We start from the raw sequence: 17,206 nt of genomic DNA on the forward strand, positions 1-17,206 counted from the left end.
GCCCAAAAGCTATAAAGTTTCTTCCACAGCAAAAACATACTGGGGCTTGCAGGCCTGTTTATGAATGCACCCCTGGGTCACCACTCTGTGTTTCAAGTCACCTCCACAAGATCTGGCCAGCTCTTCAAAACAGAGACATCATGGCTGCTTAACACAATGATAGGCAGATCTGGATGAGTGTTATGACAGTGGCATAGATGTTCATTTTTCAGTCTGTTTTACCATCTCCATAAAGATTCAGGTCCATAGCAGTCCTGATGCCTCCCTGAGCTTGGCAGAGGATTGAAGTACCTGCTGCAGAATTACAGCTCGAGCACAGCATGGTCTATCCTGCCATTAGCAGCCTTTGCACATTGAGGGAAAACACAGGCCAACATAGGCTTTCCAGGCTGGAAAACTGCTCCTTATCTTCACAACAATGCACAGGAATGGGTATTTATATCTGCCAAAATAATAACACTGATTAGCTGCTGTTTCTGCCATAGTGAGTTTGAAGCTCCAAAGCTTGCATCTTCCCCTTGCTAAGGGGCTTCTTTCAACAGCCATGCAGGGAGACCTCGTGGTCCACATACTTGGTGGGAAAACAAAAAGCATCAAAGACATGGAAAATCACCAGACAAAATGCAAGAGATGTCTTTAGCATGACTTAGCCTTGGAATCCCGAACATTTGTGACTTAGAAACTCATCCTTGTTTCTTAAGGGCAGCAGGAAAGCTCCCACTGGCTTAGTTGGAAAAGTGTCACCTCCCCTTCAAGTCTGGGAGTGGTTCCATGTGAGCAGGAGGAGATTTTGACTATGCCACAACAGTGATGTTGTGCACTGTGCCAGGCTGGGGAGGCCCCACATTTGCCGTGCAGCTTGCCTGAGGTACAGGCTGGCCAGCAGGCTCTCCAGACAGCTCCTCAGAGCTGCAGGAGCCAGGCAAGGGGCCACCAGCCCCAGGGGGCTCCCTGGTGGGGTCACCCCCACCCCGTGGGGACTCCCTGTAGGCTGGATGCCAAGTGCTTTTGCAGAGACAGGTGAGGTGCCAATGCCTGGAGCAGGAAAGGGAATTCCCACTGACCTAGGACAGACCAGACATCAAGGAATGGGCAACCAGAGCTTATAGGGAAGCATGTGAAGGGGCAGGGAAGTGCAGCAGGGAACGACAGCCAGCAGTGATTGAGCGGGGAGGCTTTAGGGCAGGCAAAAATCCATCACTTGATCCTGGTTTGCAGCAAAGGTAAGGTGAAGCACCAGAGCAGCTCAGCAACCATCAAAGCCAGCTGCCTTTCCAGAGAGCTGAAAGCAATTGCAGGCACTTGTGGAAAGCAGCTCAGAGCAGCCCAGAAGGGGCTTCCCTGTGGGAGTCTCCTCAAGGCAGGAGTTGCTCTCAGTGGGTTTGCCTGCCCCAGTCAGCTCCAGCCAGCACAAGCTTGGCTTTTTCCCACTTCTTCTGGAGGAAGAGCTCTTGAGCAGGAGCTGAGTCCCAGAAAGCAACTGATGGTTAAATTCAGGCAGAGGTGCTGGCACAAGGGTCTGCATTTTCTGAAGTGCAGGTTGTTTTTTTAAACCATTGCCTCTGGGGTCTATCTCTGTGCTGTGGAAAGGGTAAGGAAAGGTCATCGAGCCACTCTGATGATTGCTCAGAAAATAAGACATTTGGAAGTCAAGGCCTTCCAGGGCCCAAATCATGAGACACAGCATTTTAGGAACTGCAGTTTGCACAGGAGCTTTGCCCAACCTCCCCCAGGATAAGCAAATCTGATCAGGCACTGCTGTGTTCTCCAGGAGAAGATGACGATGACGATGAATGTGGGGAGGAGAAGCTGCCCTCCTGCTTTGACTACGTGATGCACTTTCTGACCGTCTTCTGGAAGGTCCTTTTTGCCTTCGTGCCCCCGACAGACTACTGGAATGGCTGGGCTTGCTTCGTTGTCTCCATCCTCATGATTGGGCTCCTGACAGCTTTCATTGGTGACCTGGCATCCCACTTTGGCTGCACCATTGGCTTGAAGGACTCCGTCACTGCCGTCGTGTTTGTCGCCCTGGGGACATCGGTGCCAGGTAAGCAGAGCCACGGGGTTTGCTGTGAAGCTCCATCTCCACCCAGGCTGGGGCTGGGGCTGGGGCTGGGGAGGGCTGTGCTCTGCAGGATCCCAAAGCACAGGTTTGAGATACAGATGGAAATTGGTTTTCAGTCTCAGATGGGCTGAAGGATAGAACCAGGATGTGGATTCAGTCCCGTGGGAATTATTTCAAGGCCCATCCCACTGTAAAGACTGTGAAATATCTGTTTCTGTGGGCAGCCTCCCTGGTATCCACTTTGGAATTTGCCTTCAGTTAAAATGCTGCCAGCATTGGCAGTCCTGCATCTTAAGCATCTGCTGCTTTCACTTTGCTCCTGGGTGAATTAAGTGTGAGTCTGTACTCAGGGCACACTTTCCAGCATGGACACCTTTGTGTGAGACAAGGTTCAGATGGATCAAGGTGAGGTTGCTGAGCTGGGGGAACTCTTGAAATGCAACTTGTGAAGCTCTGTGGATTCCCATGTCAGCTTGTGTAAGAGAGTCTGTGCCTTTCACTCACCTTCTCCCATGGGCTGTGCTGGGCAGGCAGAGCCTGATTTCTGGACAAGGGGCTCTGACCCACCCCAACCATCCTTTGCATCAGTCACCCCTTCCCTCACCACCTTCAAACTTAGAGTTATCAGCACCTAGATGCTCAGAGATCCTGAAATTGTCCTACTGCTAGCAAAGGCAAAGAGAAGAAGCAGCAGAACCAAAAGAGAGCAGATCTGGGGCAAGGAACAGAAGAAGGAGCATTTTTTAGACCTCTGGCAGCAGAGGCTTTAGCAGAAGGTTTGCAGAGCTTCTTCACATGTTTGACAGTGAAAGTCTTCCCTCCTGCTTTGGCTGGCATAAGGTGGCATTTAAGAAGTTCTTTTTTAGAATACATTGGGCTACTCTTGTTTCGGTTGGCTCCCAGGCCTTGCTGTGTTAGCTGGGTGCTGGTTCAGCCCTGCTTTCCAGGAGATGGGCAGGCACCAGAGGAGGGCACACAGAAATCAACACTGACAGGGACTTTCTCTGTATTGAAAGCACTGCTCAAACTTGCAGAAGTGCACGTGGTTGTTTCTACACTCATCCCTTCTCCCCCAGTGGCAGCTGCAGAGCCACAAAGGCATCAGCACTGTCCCACAACTCTGTCACTGCACCATGATCAAGGCCTTTTCCTTCCCTTAGGTGCATTTCCATGGCAGCTTTTTTTTTTTTTTTTTTTTTTAATAAAGCAGACTTTTGATTTCTTTGCTGCAAATGGACCCTCTCACTGTGCTTCTATGTGCCCATCCCCTCCTGTTCCATGGAGCTGGATCTTTGTGCCAGGCTGCACTTTGCCATCACACCTTGGAGCTCATTGGGGAGGAACAGAAAGGAAATTCTGTAGAATATAAAAATGTGAAATATGACCTCATTGTTTTCTTTTCCTGAGCCACACTGGGCTGACTGTACTCAAGGGAATCTGGGAGTGCAGATATGCTCAGGACTCACCTTCTCATTGTTAGCTGAGAGTGCTCACCTGAACCAACCCACGGGCTAATCCCTCCTGCTTTTCCTTCCCTCTGCAGATCCAGAGTGGGTTTGGATGTAAAATCAGCACTTCCCTGTGGCGCAGAGCAGATCAGGCTGGTCTGCCTGACACAAGGTTTTCTATTAAAATGGCCAGCCAAGTTTTCTCACTGGTACTAAAGCTGGCAGAGCACCTGGGCAAGCATGCACCCACCCACACAGTTTTACTTCCCAAGGGTTGGAGGATGACCTGGTTTACCAAGGTGTCAGGGCCTGCACAAGGCTTCAGGGAGGCAAAAGGTGCTAGAGGCCATACTGGGGGAAGCCCTGTATTTCTGACCATTGAGATTCCCCCCTGTGCATTTCCAGACCCTGATGGTCCAGGAAGAGCCAGATGGTCCCCTGATTCCCTGGAATTTCCATTAGAAGGGGCTGTACTCTATCCCCTTACCCATTATTTTCTTTCCCCAGGTGTTGCCATTGACATTTGTCCCCAAGCTGCCCTCTTTTCCTGGGTGTTTCCTGAGGGTTTCTCCCCGTCTTTCCTTTGCAGACACATTTGCCAGCAAAGTAGCAGCAACGCAGGACCAGTATGCGGACGCGTCCATCGGGAACGTCACCGGGAGCAACGCTGTGAACGTTTTCCTGGGCATCGGGGTGGCCTGGTCCATCGCAGCCATCTACCACGCGGCACACGGACAAGCCTTCCAAGTCTCCCCTGGCACACTGGCCTTCTCCGTCACCCTCTTCACCATTTTTGCTTTTATCAGTGTGGGAGTGCTGCTCTACCGGCGGAGACCCGAGATCGGAGGTGAGCTGGGCGGGCCGCGGACTTCCAAGCTGCTCACATCCTCACTCTTTATCCTCCTCTGGCTCTTGTACATATTCTTCTCATCTCTGGAAGCCTACTGCCACATAAAGGGCTTCTAAAGGGACAATCAGAGATAGTAAATATGTGTATATCTATATATATCTATATAGAGTGATATATAGGTATAGATATAGATATAAAGCTGTGTATAATGAACAGAGAAAGAATAAAAGAGATTTGCCATGTTCACACACCTGCTGATGGAAAGCGGCTTTGGAGCATCCTTTGAACTAGGCAGGACCCCAAAGCCAGCAGGACCCCTCCCCAGGCAGCGGCCCCAGCCAGGAGCCAGGGGCAGGGCCCTTTCTGCAACTCGACCAACAGGAGCGGCCGATGGCCACCGAGCCCCTTCCATCGCTGACTCTCACCCGCTGGCCCCGGGAAGATGGATGAGAAGGCGACCGGGGTGCGTCGGTGTGAGCAAGGCCAGAGTAGCTGGTGAGAAACAGAGCAGTGGGCAAGGGAAGGAGAGGAGAGCAAGGGTTCTGATCTCCCACCGCCATCCAGCTGCCTTCACCACCCGGGAACAGGCCCTCTGGCCCTGCTGGAGAGGAGCGAGAGACCGAACTGAAGACAAGGGGAAACTGGGAGCTTTCTAAGGATAGAACACAAACCGTTTTCGTCATTGCTTTGGGGTTGGTTTTTTTGTTTCGTTTTGGCGTGTGTACAACTAGCATTTCCCACCCACATGCCCCTCACCTTTCCCTGTCCATGCTTTGGGGGTGCACAGCCGCAGCCTCGTGTCCCGTGTCCCAAGCCGAGGCCGTGCGGAGCGGCGGGAGCCTTCCTCCCACTCCTCCGCCTCCTCGGGCATGCTGTCGTGGTACTTGTAACATTTGCATGAATGAAATGAAATCTATCTGTATATAGCATCCTATAGCGATAGTCCTTCCAACCATGTGGGTTGAGCATTGCAGATTACAAGCATTTTCTTTTCACTGGGTTTTATTTATTTTTAGTTAGTTCAGTTTTGCCATAGGGTTTTGCTCGTTTGTTTGTTTGTTTACTTTTAGCGGGGGTGGAAAGGAGGGAAAGCTGTCCCCACTTACTGCTCGTGGCATGGCTCCATGAGAAGCAATAACAGCCATGCAGTTGTAGGTTTTCAGGGGAGGAAAACCCACACTCCAGAGACTTCAGGCTCTGTGCAGCTGCGTGGATGGGGTCCTCTGACGTGCTGAAGCCAGTGTGAGGCCTCCTCTGCCCACAGGAGGTGTTACACAGGGTCCCAGGGAGTGGGGTGAGCAGTCTGAGGGGAACAAGCTTGGCTGACTCCCAGCACCTCACATGCTTCTGCCTTTCGAGTCGATGGCTGCCTCAAAGCCCTTGGCCCCCTGCTATTGCCTGTACCCCCAGAGGTGTAGTGACAGCCCCTGTTTCTGAGTGTTAAGCCATCAGGACCAGTCCCCAAAGCTGGTCCTTCCCCACAGCCATTTGGAGGCAGGGCTGAAGGGCAGTACGAGATCTCCCACTCCACTGAGCGGTGACCAGGACGCATCCCCCCAGGAAAAGGTCGTGTTTTGCACTCTCCAAGTCACTGGACAGGATGAGACAGGGAGGTGTGACTCAGCATCACCCCCAGGTGCCAGGAATGCAGGCTGGGATAGAGAGCTGAGCCAGGGAAATGTGGGTGTAGAGCTCCCCAGGGCGCAGCACGGGGCAGACACTGGGCACTGGTGTTGAGAGATGTCTCCTGACCCGCTGCCCTTTGCCAGGCTTCCAGACATTCCAGCCAGGCAAACTCCCAGCCTGCATGCCCATGGTGAGCTCTTCCCACTCAGCTGAAAACCATGTCTGATGCTTGTACCATAACCAGCTGGCTGGGGGTATTTGTACTCATCTTGAACTATCTGTGGAAATTTTAATTAACCTGCTGTAAGATTTTCTCTAGGAATATGAAGTTGTGGGGTTTTTTTTGTTCTCGAGCCTTTTTTCACTTTTGATTTGTTTTGGGGTTTTTCTTTTTTGTTTCTCATTGTTTTGGGGGAAAAATCAAACACAGGTGCAGGTTGTTCAGGTTTATGATTACCTTTATGTACAATGATTTCATTTTCATCTGTTTGGCTTCATTTTTTTCTTTGTGTGTATTGCCCACCACTATAGGCAGTGAGTCCACTAATTGTGATAATCCTTATCAATGGTACACAATGCACAGAGAAATAAAGTTTGTAATGATTCCTGATGGATCCAGTACTGCTCCTGCATATTCTCTATGGAAAACCCTTCTCTCCCCTCCAGCTGTTCCATCGTAGCCATCTTTCCTTGACTCATTGGTTTGCCTTCCCCGTGTTTCTGCCTCTGGCAGGGGCAGTGGTGCCTTGGCACGGCCGCCCCTGCCCCATCCCATGCCCTTCCTCCCTCTCCATCTCCATGGTGCCTCAGGCTCGGTGTGTGCTGTGCTACAGCCAGGGCTCACAACCTGCTCCACTCTCAGGGGGATGCAGGAAACCACCCAGGGACAAAACTGCAGGGCAGCCCACCCTCCTGGGGCCAGGAGCTGCCCCTGTGCTGCCTCCCTGGCCAGTGCTGGCTTGCCCTAGGCTTGGGGAGAGCCGTGGATGTGCCCCCAAGGTACCAAGCAGCTCTTTCTGCTTGTGACCTGTATAGAACTGCTCTCACTACAGCCTCACAGAGACCTGTGAGGGTTAAACCATGAGCTAACTATGAGGGAGAATGCAAGAGGTGCATTAGCAGGGCAGGGTCCATGGATGCCAAAGCAGACCTGAGGTCCCCCACGAGGCTGGGCTGCTCTCAGGAGGTGCCTGCCCATGCCCCAGCCCAGGTGCCGTGGGCCATTTCAGACCCATCTGTGCCTCGACACAGCTCAGCCAGCACTGAGGAGGAGAAAAGTCTCCCCATGGCCAGGGATGTTGCTCCTCCCTGTGTTTCATCCAGCGTCTGTTGAGCTGTCCCCAGATAAACTCTCCCTGCAACGCTTGGGAGGTCCTGCTCTGACAGCTGAACTCAAACACCAGCCCTGGAGATGGGCCCCAGGCAAGCACTGCCTTCAACACTCCCCAGCAGAGAGCATGGCCAGCAGTGTCCCTGTGCTTGTCCCAGGCAGTGGATTGTGAAAGCAAAGCAGCTCTTCTGACCCAGTAATTGCATCTGCTGAAAGGTGATGTAGGTGTTTTCCCCTCATCATTTGCTTCTTCAGAATGAATTGCCTTTGCTGAAGTAATTAACAAGTCAAATGGGACTTGTGTGGCCACTCAGGTTAGCAGGCAGTAAATAACTCTTGTGCTCATGGAGCTTTCCAAAGGGAATGATGGAGCAGTGCTTGCTGAGGACAAGGCTGTTCCTGCAGTTGCTCTCTGCCAGCCGTGTGCTTTTGGGCATCTTTACCAAGGCTGTGCAGTGTGACCTGAGTGTGCCCAGTGTGACCTGAGTGTGCCCAGTGGCTCATGGAGAGGTCCCGGGGGAGCAGCCAGGGGAAGCAGTGTTCCCAAGGGTGCCAGGCCTGCTCTTCTGCACAGTCTCCTCTTCCAACCACACTCTCCAGAGGCAGAAGAGAACTGTCCTCCCTGAGAAGACACTGGCTGGCAGTGCTGGGAGGCAGCACATCCCCGGCACAGTCACGCCTTGTCACAGCTCAGCTCCCTGGATCACCTGCCCAATGCCAGAACTCTCCCATCTCTTCCTCGTCCAGCCTCCCACCCTTGCCTGCACAGGGAGAGCATGGAGCACCTCTGGTAAAGGCCTGGGTTTATGGATGTTGCCAGAAGCAGCAGTTCAAACCCTCAGCCTTCGTCCATTTCCCTGCCCCATTTGCTCTCACCCCCTCTCATCACCCCACCAGCCAAAGGCAAACTTTTCCATGGAAAAGGATGCAGCACATATCCAAAGGACATTCAGAGACAGGAGACACCCAAATAACTCCACAGGCTACTGCCAAGCACGTGGGGACAAGCAGAAGGAGCACACCAGTGATAGCCCCAGCCATCTTGGACAAACTATTTCCAGCTCTTCAGGGCTCAGCGGGCGTGGAGGCAAATCCCGGCCACAACCTGAACACTGGGAGAAGGCACAAGAAAAAAGGAAAGAGCCACAGATCTGCAGTGCCTCATGGCTGAGCCCACCCCAACTGCCACCTGTGCCAGGGTAGCACATGGACTGCTCCATCCCAAGGTGTGAACCCCTCATCTCCAGCCAAACAAGGCTCCTGTCCCTGTGTCACCCCTGCCAGGCAGCCCCTGGTGCCTCTGGGCTGAGGGACCATCACAAGACTCCTTTGTGCATCTTCATCCCTGCTCCCTGGAGGGACAGGGGGGAGAAGGGAGGCCTGGAGCTCGCCGTGGTCACGAGCCTGGCTGTGAACTCTCTGCTCTATTTCTGCTGTGGGCAGGGACTGGGGAGGCAGAGCCCCTGTGTTATTGTTACAGCTATTTTTAAATTCTCGCGTAAGAATCGGCGGCGTTGGTGGCCGTATACATAACTCAGGAGGAAGTTCAACTACATTCCTGGAGGGACAGAGCTGAGCAGAGCCAGAAAGTGAGGAAAACTGAATGCTGGATGGTGTAATTCCAGGACAAAGCCTTGCATTATTTTCTGTAGGCTTTGGCACCCAAGCCCACCTGGAGAAATGTGTTTGCAGAGCACCTGGAACCTTTCTGGCCTCTCTGAGCACACAATGACCAACTACTGATGCCGATACCCGTGCTCAGCACAGCTGTGGAAAAGCCTGTTTATCTTGTAAAACACTGGCTTGCACAGGAAAGCATCCAGAGGCATCCATATTCTTGCAAAAAGCGCCGAGGGACAATAAATACAGAGAGATTCCTCACCTTTTAAGGACGTGAGCCTTTCTGCTGTTGGAACTGGAGGTGCCAAGTACCTCTTGCCAGCCAGCAGCACCCCTCACATGGAGGGAAGGGACACTGCAAGGGAAAGGGGTCTGCCTGGCCACATAGGAGCTGTTATCAGCAAAGACAGGCAGGAGCTTGCTGCTACCAGCAGGGTTTTCTGCCTGTGGGATGCCCCTGAGAGCATCCAAGGAGTCTCCACAGGGCCTTGATCTCTCTGGAGCATCTCGAGAGCAGCCAGTCCTGCCCCTGGGACTCAGTGCCCCCAGGGTGGTTCAGCACCCCCTCCTGCAGGCTCTGCACCCTCTCTTGGCTCCTTCCCCTTTCCCAAAGCGAATGCCAGCTTGGGGCTGCCCTCACCACAAGTGGGGAAAGGGCACTGGGGCACCCAGTGTTCCCAGAGCAGTGCTGTGGAGCCCTGCTGGAGCTGGGTGTGCCAGTGGGATGCCCAGCACCAGAGGGCACAGGGAAGGGACAAGTGCCAAGGGCTCCCACCCAGACCTGGAAACCTTGTTCAAGCACTGCCACAGCATGTCCCGGCTGCCACGGGCACGGGCATGCACCTGGATTTCTGCACAGACACAGCACAGCCTCCAGCTTCTCTGGCTGCCCATGGGCACCAACCGCAGACAGGATTTTTATCTCTTTGAGTCAAAACAGCCCTTGGCCTGGAAAGCTTTCTGCCCCTCCAGTACACAGCCCCACCCAGGTTTGGGGGGCAGTGGGAAGGACCATTAGTGACCCACCATTAGTGACCCCACCTGATGCCAGGGTCCTCCACATTCTGCCTCGAGCCATCTCAAGGTCCCAAAATCTACACTCAGTGACAATCCAGCCTGCAGCCTGCTCTGTGCTTGCCTCCCCTGTGAAACCTCTTCACATTCCATTTTCTCCCAAGCTCCCTGCAGAGGAGCATCCCACAGCTGGGGGTTTCCTGTGTGGGACAGAATTCCTTCCTCACTGCACTGAACAACAGCACTTGTTAGCTCAGCCTTGCTGTTTGTGTCTCAAGGCAAAGATGAACCACCCCACATCATGGACCTGGAGCAGGTCCAACAAACCAAGGAGCAGGCAAACTTCCACACAAACCCCACAAACCCTCCTGCTCATCACCCAGGCACCATCACAGCCACTGCCCACAGGCACAGTTTTTATTGTGCCATTGTCCTTCACTCATTAGTCTGTGGAAGATTTTTTGCTGAATTTCCATCATTATCGAGTCCCACAGATGCTCCAACTCCATCCCCCAAGCCAAACATCCTCTATGCTTCCAAAACAAACTAATTTGCTTTATCTGGGTGTTGAAGGCTTTCCTGCCCTCTCTTGAAATGGGCAGTTGAAGTAGAGCAAGTTGCAATGGCTTGGGATGCTTATCCACACTTGGAGCTCCTAAACCCTTGCAGCATGTGGGAAACTGCCACAGGGCTCTCTCCCTGTACCTCCCAACCTCTTTGTGGAGGTGGGATTTATTTCTCCTCCATTTCTTCCAGCTCAGAGGAGTCTCTTGACAGATGGGAGGCTGAGACCTGCATGGAGCACAGCCTTGCTCTGCTTTCCTGATGGAAATTGCCTGTCCATGGCACTGCCATCCCCAGGAGTGTGTGCCCCTCTGCCCCAGCCCACAGCCCCTGGCAGGCTCCTCGCTCACAGAAGTGTGAGATTCTGTCAGATGAGCTGCTTTGCACAGATACTTAGAAACATGCAGAATTTCTAAGTCCCTGTGAAATTGCTGTGCTGGCACAGGCAAGGCTGGATCCTGGTGGTGCAAAAGTGTCCCAGAGCTTGTTTGGGAACTTTATTGAAAGGTTTCACAAACTGGCAGCTTTGTGACTCCCAGGGACGCAGGGAGGTGCACAAGTGGATTTCTCCTTGTTTCATGTAATGCTGAGATGCCTCCCTTGGCTTCAGCTCCAGCCCTGTGCCCTGCCCTGCCTTGCAGTAGGAGCTGTGATGAGCTGGCCCTTGGCTGAACTCCTCCTGCTCAAATGAGAACAAACTCATGACTGTTTGTGTCTTCATTTGCTGCCCCCATGTTGCCTCCTTCATCTTGCGAGCTCTTGAGGAAAATGTGCCCATGCAGGGAGCCTTGCAGGAGCCCTGCTTGTCTTGCTCTTTAATCAGGCAGCTTACACTACTTTCTGCAGCTCAAGAGAACAAAAGATGGCAATAATATCTCTTACATTGCAGGCACTGTGTTAGCAAGGAGGAAAATGTTATTTATTTTTTCCCTGACAATACTTGTCCTACTTCTTTTTTTCCATAATGCATTAAGCATTAGGAGGCACAGCTCTGCACACAGTCCAGCTCTCAAGACTACCTGTTGAGGACATTGCTCAGCAATCCAGCAGTTTTATTTGTGGATGAAGGGCAGAAGGTGGTGAATTCTCCTAGGGATTCCTAGCTCCTGCTGGAAGACACACAGCCATGCTGGCAAAACCCACAAAACACAGGGTTCTGTGAAATGCAGCCCTTTGCATCCTGGGTCTCTGTGACAAGAAGACCTGACATGAGGTTGTAAAATCCAAATCGTGAACTTCCTGAAGGCCACTCAGCAGTGATGGGCACCTTTATCCCTCCTGCTGTCTCCAGGCTGCCCAGAGAGGTCTCTGGCACACCCGGTGCTCACCACGTGAGAGCATCACTGCTGATCAAGCGAGAAGAGGACACGGAGTAGACAGACCACATCCTACCTCCCACCCCAAATACAAACCCAGCAAAAAGCAGCCAGACTGCCAGGCAGTGCTTGGGAAACCTCCCCATCTCAAAGGCAGCAGGTTCCCCATGGTACTCACTCCCCATATCGCTGCCCTGAGGGAGGGGCTGCTCCCTGCTCAGCATCCTGCAGGCACAGCCAAAGGAGACACCTGGGCTCCCTGGGCTTCCTCGTGGGAGCATCAGCCAGAGATGCCTGCAAGGAGTGGCCATAATATTCCAAAGGAGAGATAAATGAGATGGGAATTAGTTAAAAACCCCTACAGTAGGGGTAATTTAGATCCATCACTTATTTTCTGCTGTAATGAAGTGGCCAAATTATCTTGATGCTTAAATGACCACTCCAGTTCTCAAAAGTCATTTCTGCACACTTGAATTGCTGCTTCTCCTTCTAGAGAAACCATCTCAGAAAAGAGGACATCTTTCTTGGCAGAGATGTAATCCATGTCAGCAGCTCCTCCCACTGTCCCTCTCAGGAGCAGAGGGACACTCGGGCAGGGATCTGCCTGCACAGCCTGTGCAAGGGCTGCTGGACACTGCCCACAGCAAGGGTCCCCTGGAATAGTGGGATGCAGGAGGGAAGGAGCTCAAAGTGGGTCTGAGAAGCGGTGGGGACAGCTGGTGGCTGGATGCAGCCCATGGGAGGAGGCATGCAGCAGGCGTGTGGTGAGTCTCCTCACGGGCACCCCATGCCAGGGTGGTGGCTGGGGACAGCACTGCCAAGGCAAGTTGTCCTCTGGAATTTTGGATGTGCTCCAGAAAGAATGGCTCTCACTTTCCTGCTCTCCTCTAACAGGCGCCAGTCTCTGACAGGCACCAATTTGCCCCTGCTCAGCCCGAGGGCAGCTCCCCCGGAGCAGCACGGGGCAGGCAGGCAGGGAGGAGGCTGTGACCACCCTTCCTGATGCACCCAAAGCCACCTGCCACCGCCATCCTGTCACCCATCACCCTGTGTGTGTCCCCTCTCACAACCACAAGGCACTCTAGGGCAGACAGACATCTTGTGCAAACCTTGACAGAGAGAGAGGGAGAGAGAGAGGGAGAGATCTCTGACAGCCCAACCAGCCCCCTGGTCCCCCCAGCAGGGACAGGGCAGGCAGACCCCAGCTGGACAGAGCCAAATTATTCCAAAGCTGGGCTGAGAGTTTGCAGGAGAGCTGGTTTGCCTGGAGACAGAAACCAGAGCCTGGGTCATAAATTGAGCTCCACCTTCCCTCTGCCACCTGAGCCGTGCTTGGCGCCACAAGCTGGCCCTGCCCCAGCTTGTGCCCCAAGCTGAGGGTCACCCCCAGGCTCAGCAGCTGGAGGCCCCCAGTCTCTCTGTCTCTGTCACAGTTCCTCACAAATTCAATGGCACAATGCAGCTACACTATTTGAAAAGCCATAATATTTGTTGGTACAACTCTTTTATTACTGTCAATTTATATATATATTTGTTGATAAAAGAGGTCATCTTGGGAGACACTTCCAGTCTACTGGGAAATAATTGTCCGATGCTGTATATTCTGTACATGCTGTATAAACAAAGCAAAATATGTAAATCTCAATGTTTGGTGGACTCGGTGCTGCAGGGGGAGACTGGCACCAGGCGAGGCCCCTTCTGGGGCCACCACGGCTCGGGCTGGGGGCTCCCAGCAGAGTCCCCGTCCTGATGGGCTCTGACACGGTCTGGGGCAAGGTCTGGCCCTGTGTGCGGCTCCCTCGGTGCACGAAGGTGGAAGGGGCAGCTTTGGGAGCGGGAGCAGCCGCGCTTTCCCTCCCTCCTTCCCGGGGCACAGCAGGGGCCGGGCACGGCCGGACCCATCCGGAGCCCAGGGTCACCCAGCTGCTCCCCAGCCCGCAGCCAGCGCCCAGCAGGACATCTGTAAGCCTTGGGGGTCCCAGAGAGACGATTCCCCGCGGGAAGGCAGAGACTGGCTCCGAGCGTCCAGCTTCTCCAGCTCCTTCCCAGCCAAGCCAGCCGCCCTCCCTGGCGTGTCCTACAGCAGCCACGAGCTGTGACCTTCTAACCCGACACACGCTCCTAGAAAACCTGTTTCATATTTTCCGTGGTATTGATCTACAACTTTTGAAATTATTGGACACAGTCGTGGTAGCCTAAAAGTTGTGCTGAGCTCATATATTTTTATATTTGTGGTGTTTTCCTATCAATAGAGAGTAGTGAACCCTATAGCTGAAAGTGAACTATTCAAAATAAATATATGACTGCAGAAAATATTTGTAAAAATAATTTATTTTAAATATTCTGCCAAAGATAGCTCTCTAATGATCTGTAAGATGTCGTTTCTCTCTTTTTGCTCTGAATGTCATTGTGAAAGGACCTTTCTCCCCATATCTTTTGAAGATTTCTTTTTTTTTTTTTTTTTGTATCTTTAAGGGCAAAGAAATATTCCAATGATTTTTTACTAGAGCAGTAAATAGAGTAGTAGGGAGGCACGAGACAACTCTGCAAAGGTGACAAACAGGATCCAGAAACAATCACTCTGAAAATCCGTTTTTTCCCATGGTTCCTCTGGCTGACAGATGGGGTTAGAAGCCTGGGACAGCTGTCCAGCAGGAAGACCTTGGCTGCTGCTGCTGCTGCTGCTGTGGCTGGTGTGTAGTTTCCCCAAATGAGAGAAATCTCCCAAGAATCCCATCCCCAGGCTTGGGGCATTTGGATCCCCTTGCATCCAATCTTAGCCTCTCCATTATTTATGGGCATGATTTATTTACTATCCCTTAATAGGCCCTGTGGCACATGGGGAACCCTCACCCAGAGCTTGTGGGGCTTCAGCCCAAAGCCATTCCCTCACACACCTGCCAGCAGCCCTGAACCCCTGGCACAGGGAATCCTGCTGGCATCCAGACCTGTCCCCTTCCTCACGTGGGGACAGGACAAGGGACAGCCAGCCACCAGGGGACACTTTGGCAAGAGGATCCATCCCTGCAGGTATCCACTTAAAACAGGGGGAAGTACAGCCTTTTCCCATGGAGAAGCTGCCTAGATTAGCCTTTGAGAAATTACTATTTTTTTTATTATTATTATTGTGGAGAAAAATCTTTCCCTTCTTCATTTCTCCCTTTTGAAATGACTTTTCAATACTAGGGAAAGCCTTCACTATCTTCTGTGATCCCCAGGTCTGCTGCAGTGGAAATAAATCCTCAGCCACGTCTGTTAGGCTCCACCACTTCAAAGAGATTTTTGGCTCAGATTTTTTCCCTTCTGAGCAGATTCACAATTTCTTAAATATCTTGGTCATAAAGGTCTGCAGGAATTAATGGGTAAAAAAAGAAATTAAAGCCCTGTTCCAGTGAATGTGTTTCCACAAGCAATTCAACTTTTGACTCCCCCAAGGTCAGGCACGTGTTTTATTGGGAAGGGAGGTGGGAAAAGCAGTTTCCAAGCCATAGGGTGTGGTGGGAGGACTGCTGTCCGTGGGTGGCACTCTGCAGCCCTGGGGAGCACTGCCAGGGAGCGTTTGTTCCCCCGGGCTCTCTGAACCCGGGGCTCTGCAGCTGCTGCGTTACAGGGAAACAGAGTGAGCCAGGGAAGACAATGGTGAGAAGAATTGGGTTTCTGATCACTGTGCATTTTGTTAATTAGTGAATTCAAATAGTTTTATTTTTACCAAAAACAGATAATCTTTATTCCAGTAAAGACAACTGTTGACTTGAGATATATATAAATATATATATATTATTTGAATGGTTTATATCCTGTTGTTCCAACTACATAAAATGGAAACATGTTGCAAGTTGTGTCATTTCAATATACAAAATAAATGACTTTTCCCTGCATGCTGCCTGGGTATGTTGTGATTTGAATTAAGAGTTATATTTGAATTGCCTTATTCAAGAGGTTGTATGTTACCTAACTGGGGAATGACCTGGCACTGTTCATCACATTACATGTGTACTTGATGCTGTGTTATGTCAAATTCAGATGAGTTGTCTGTCATCTATGTATTTCGTGGGAGATCTTTTATCTTGTTAAACTGTGATATGTAAACCTTCATTGCCTGAAATAGTCACAGTTGTATAAATCAGTGTCTTCAGCTGTTTTCCTAATTTTAACACAATTCCTAACACAAAATATAGATGTTTGTAAATTCTTCATTCATTTGGTCTATTTTTATGTATGAGGCTTTTTTAATCTGGCAAAGCAATAAGATAAGGCAGCTTTCCCGGAATTTTTCAATCAAGGCTCAGCTACATTTCTATCCCTCGGCAAGAGGCAACAAGCAATTTTCAGCAGGGACAATTGGCATTGGGGATGTCTGTTTATTGCTGTTATCTCTCCTGGCTCGGATGGGCCATTATCACGGCAGACCGCGATGATGAATGACGAGCCAGACGTGCGGCTCCTGCAGTGACAGCGCTCGGGGGACCCCAGGCGCTCCTCAGCGCCTTCCTCAGCCCCGCAGCTCTGCGGGCCCGGGCTGGGAGGGAGGATGGGAGGGGAGGGGTCCCTGCAGACAGGAAACAGCTCGGAGAGCAGACCCCCAGGAGCCCACCTCCAGCTGGCAGACCACTGGAGCATTTCTGGGCAATTCCATGCCTAAAATCCCCAGTAGAGCAGTGGTTGGGATCATTAAACACTCTGGCCGGAGTCAGTCGCGGTCCCTGCTCAGCTGTGCGGGTGCCACAGTGTCCTGAGCAGAAGGAGCAGAGGTGGCTCGGGCACACGAACCACGCCCAGGCGTCTCAGCCGTGGTGTGAGAGCCCCACTGTGCTCTCCCCACTCTTCCAGCCCGGACCGCAGTTGTACAGGAAACGCTGCTCTCTTTTTATGTCAGTAACCATGAGAAACACATGGCCAGAGAAAAAGAAATTCCTGGAGCAGGACAAGCTGTGGTGGTCCTGGGTTATTGAATCTCTATCCAGGGCTTCGAGTGCTAAAAAAATTCCTATCCCATCCACAAACGTACCCATCTCCTTTTTTCTTTTTCTCCTTTTACTTCTGGCATGCTCCGGGTCGGAAGGCTGTCAAAAGGGAAAAATGCGCGGGGAAGGGCTGGGGGAGCATGGGGAGGAGGCTGCCAGAGGCAGCGCGGTGCGGCAGCCCGCGAACCGCCCAGAGGAGTAGGGGAAACAGGCTTGCTAGAGGCGAGTGTGCGGTAGAAATTCCAGTTTTCGCTCCAACCCCTCGGGGGCTCTCAGTGTGACCCCAAGAGTGTCACGGCGGCCGCCGAGAGCCGCAGCGGCGCCACTGCGGCCGCCGAGACCGGCGCAGCTCAGCGCAGGCAACGGCGGGGGCGGGGGCTGGGGTGGGGCCCGGGGAGGCGTGGTTCCG

General features: G+C 52.3%; 1 protein-coding gene across 3 annotated transcripts in view; it reads left to right on the forward strand.

The window, feature by feature from the left end:
• SLC8A1 (solute carrier family 8 member A1) overlaps positions 1 to 16,029 on the forward strand; it is a 115,198-nt gene extending 99,169 nt beyond the window's left edge. For all 3 annotated transcript variants that reach the window (XM_054514442.1, XM_036381234.2, XM_036381233.2), the window contains 2 exons: positions 1,772 to 2,047; positions 4,103 to 16,029. In XM_054514442.1, the coding sequence (XP_054370417.1) occupies positions 1,772 to 2,047; positions 4,103 to 4,479 (653 nt within the window). In that variant the 3' untranslated portion in view covers positions 4,480 to 16,029. The remainder of the gene's footprint in view (positions 1 to 1,771; positions 2,048 to 4,102) is intronic.
• The last annotated feature ends 1,177 nt before the right edge of the window (positions 16,030 to 17,206 follow it).

The sequence above is a fragment of the Molothrus ater genome, chromosome 3 (genome assembly GCF_012460135.2).
Source record: "Molothrus ater isolate BHLD 08-10-18 breed brown headed cowbird chromosome 3, BPBGC_Mater_1.1, whole genome shotgun sequence".
Classification (NCBI taxonomy): Eukaryota; Metazoa; Chordata; class Aves; order Passeriformes; family Icteridae; genus Molothrus; species Molothrus ater.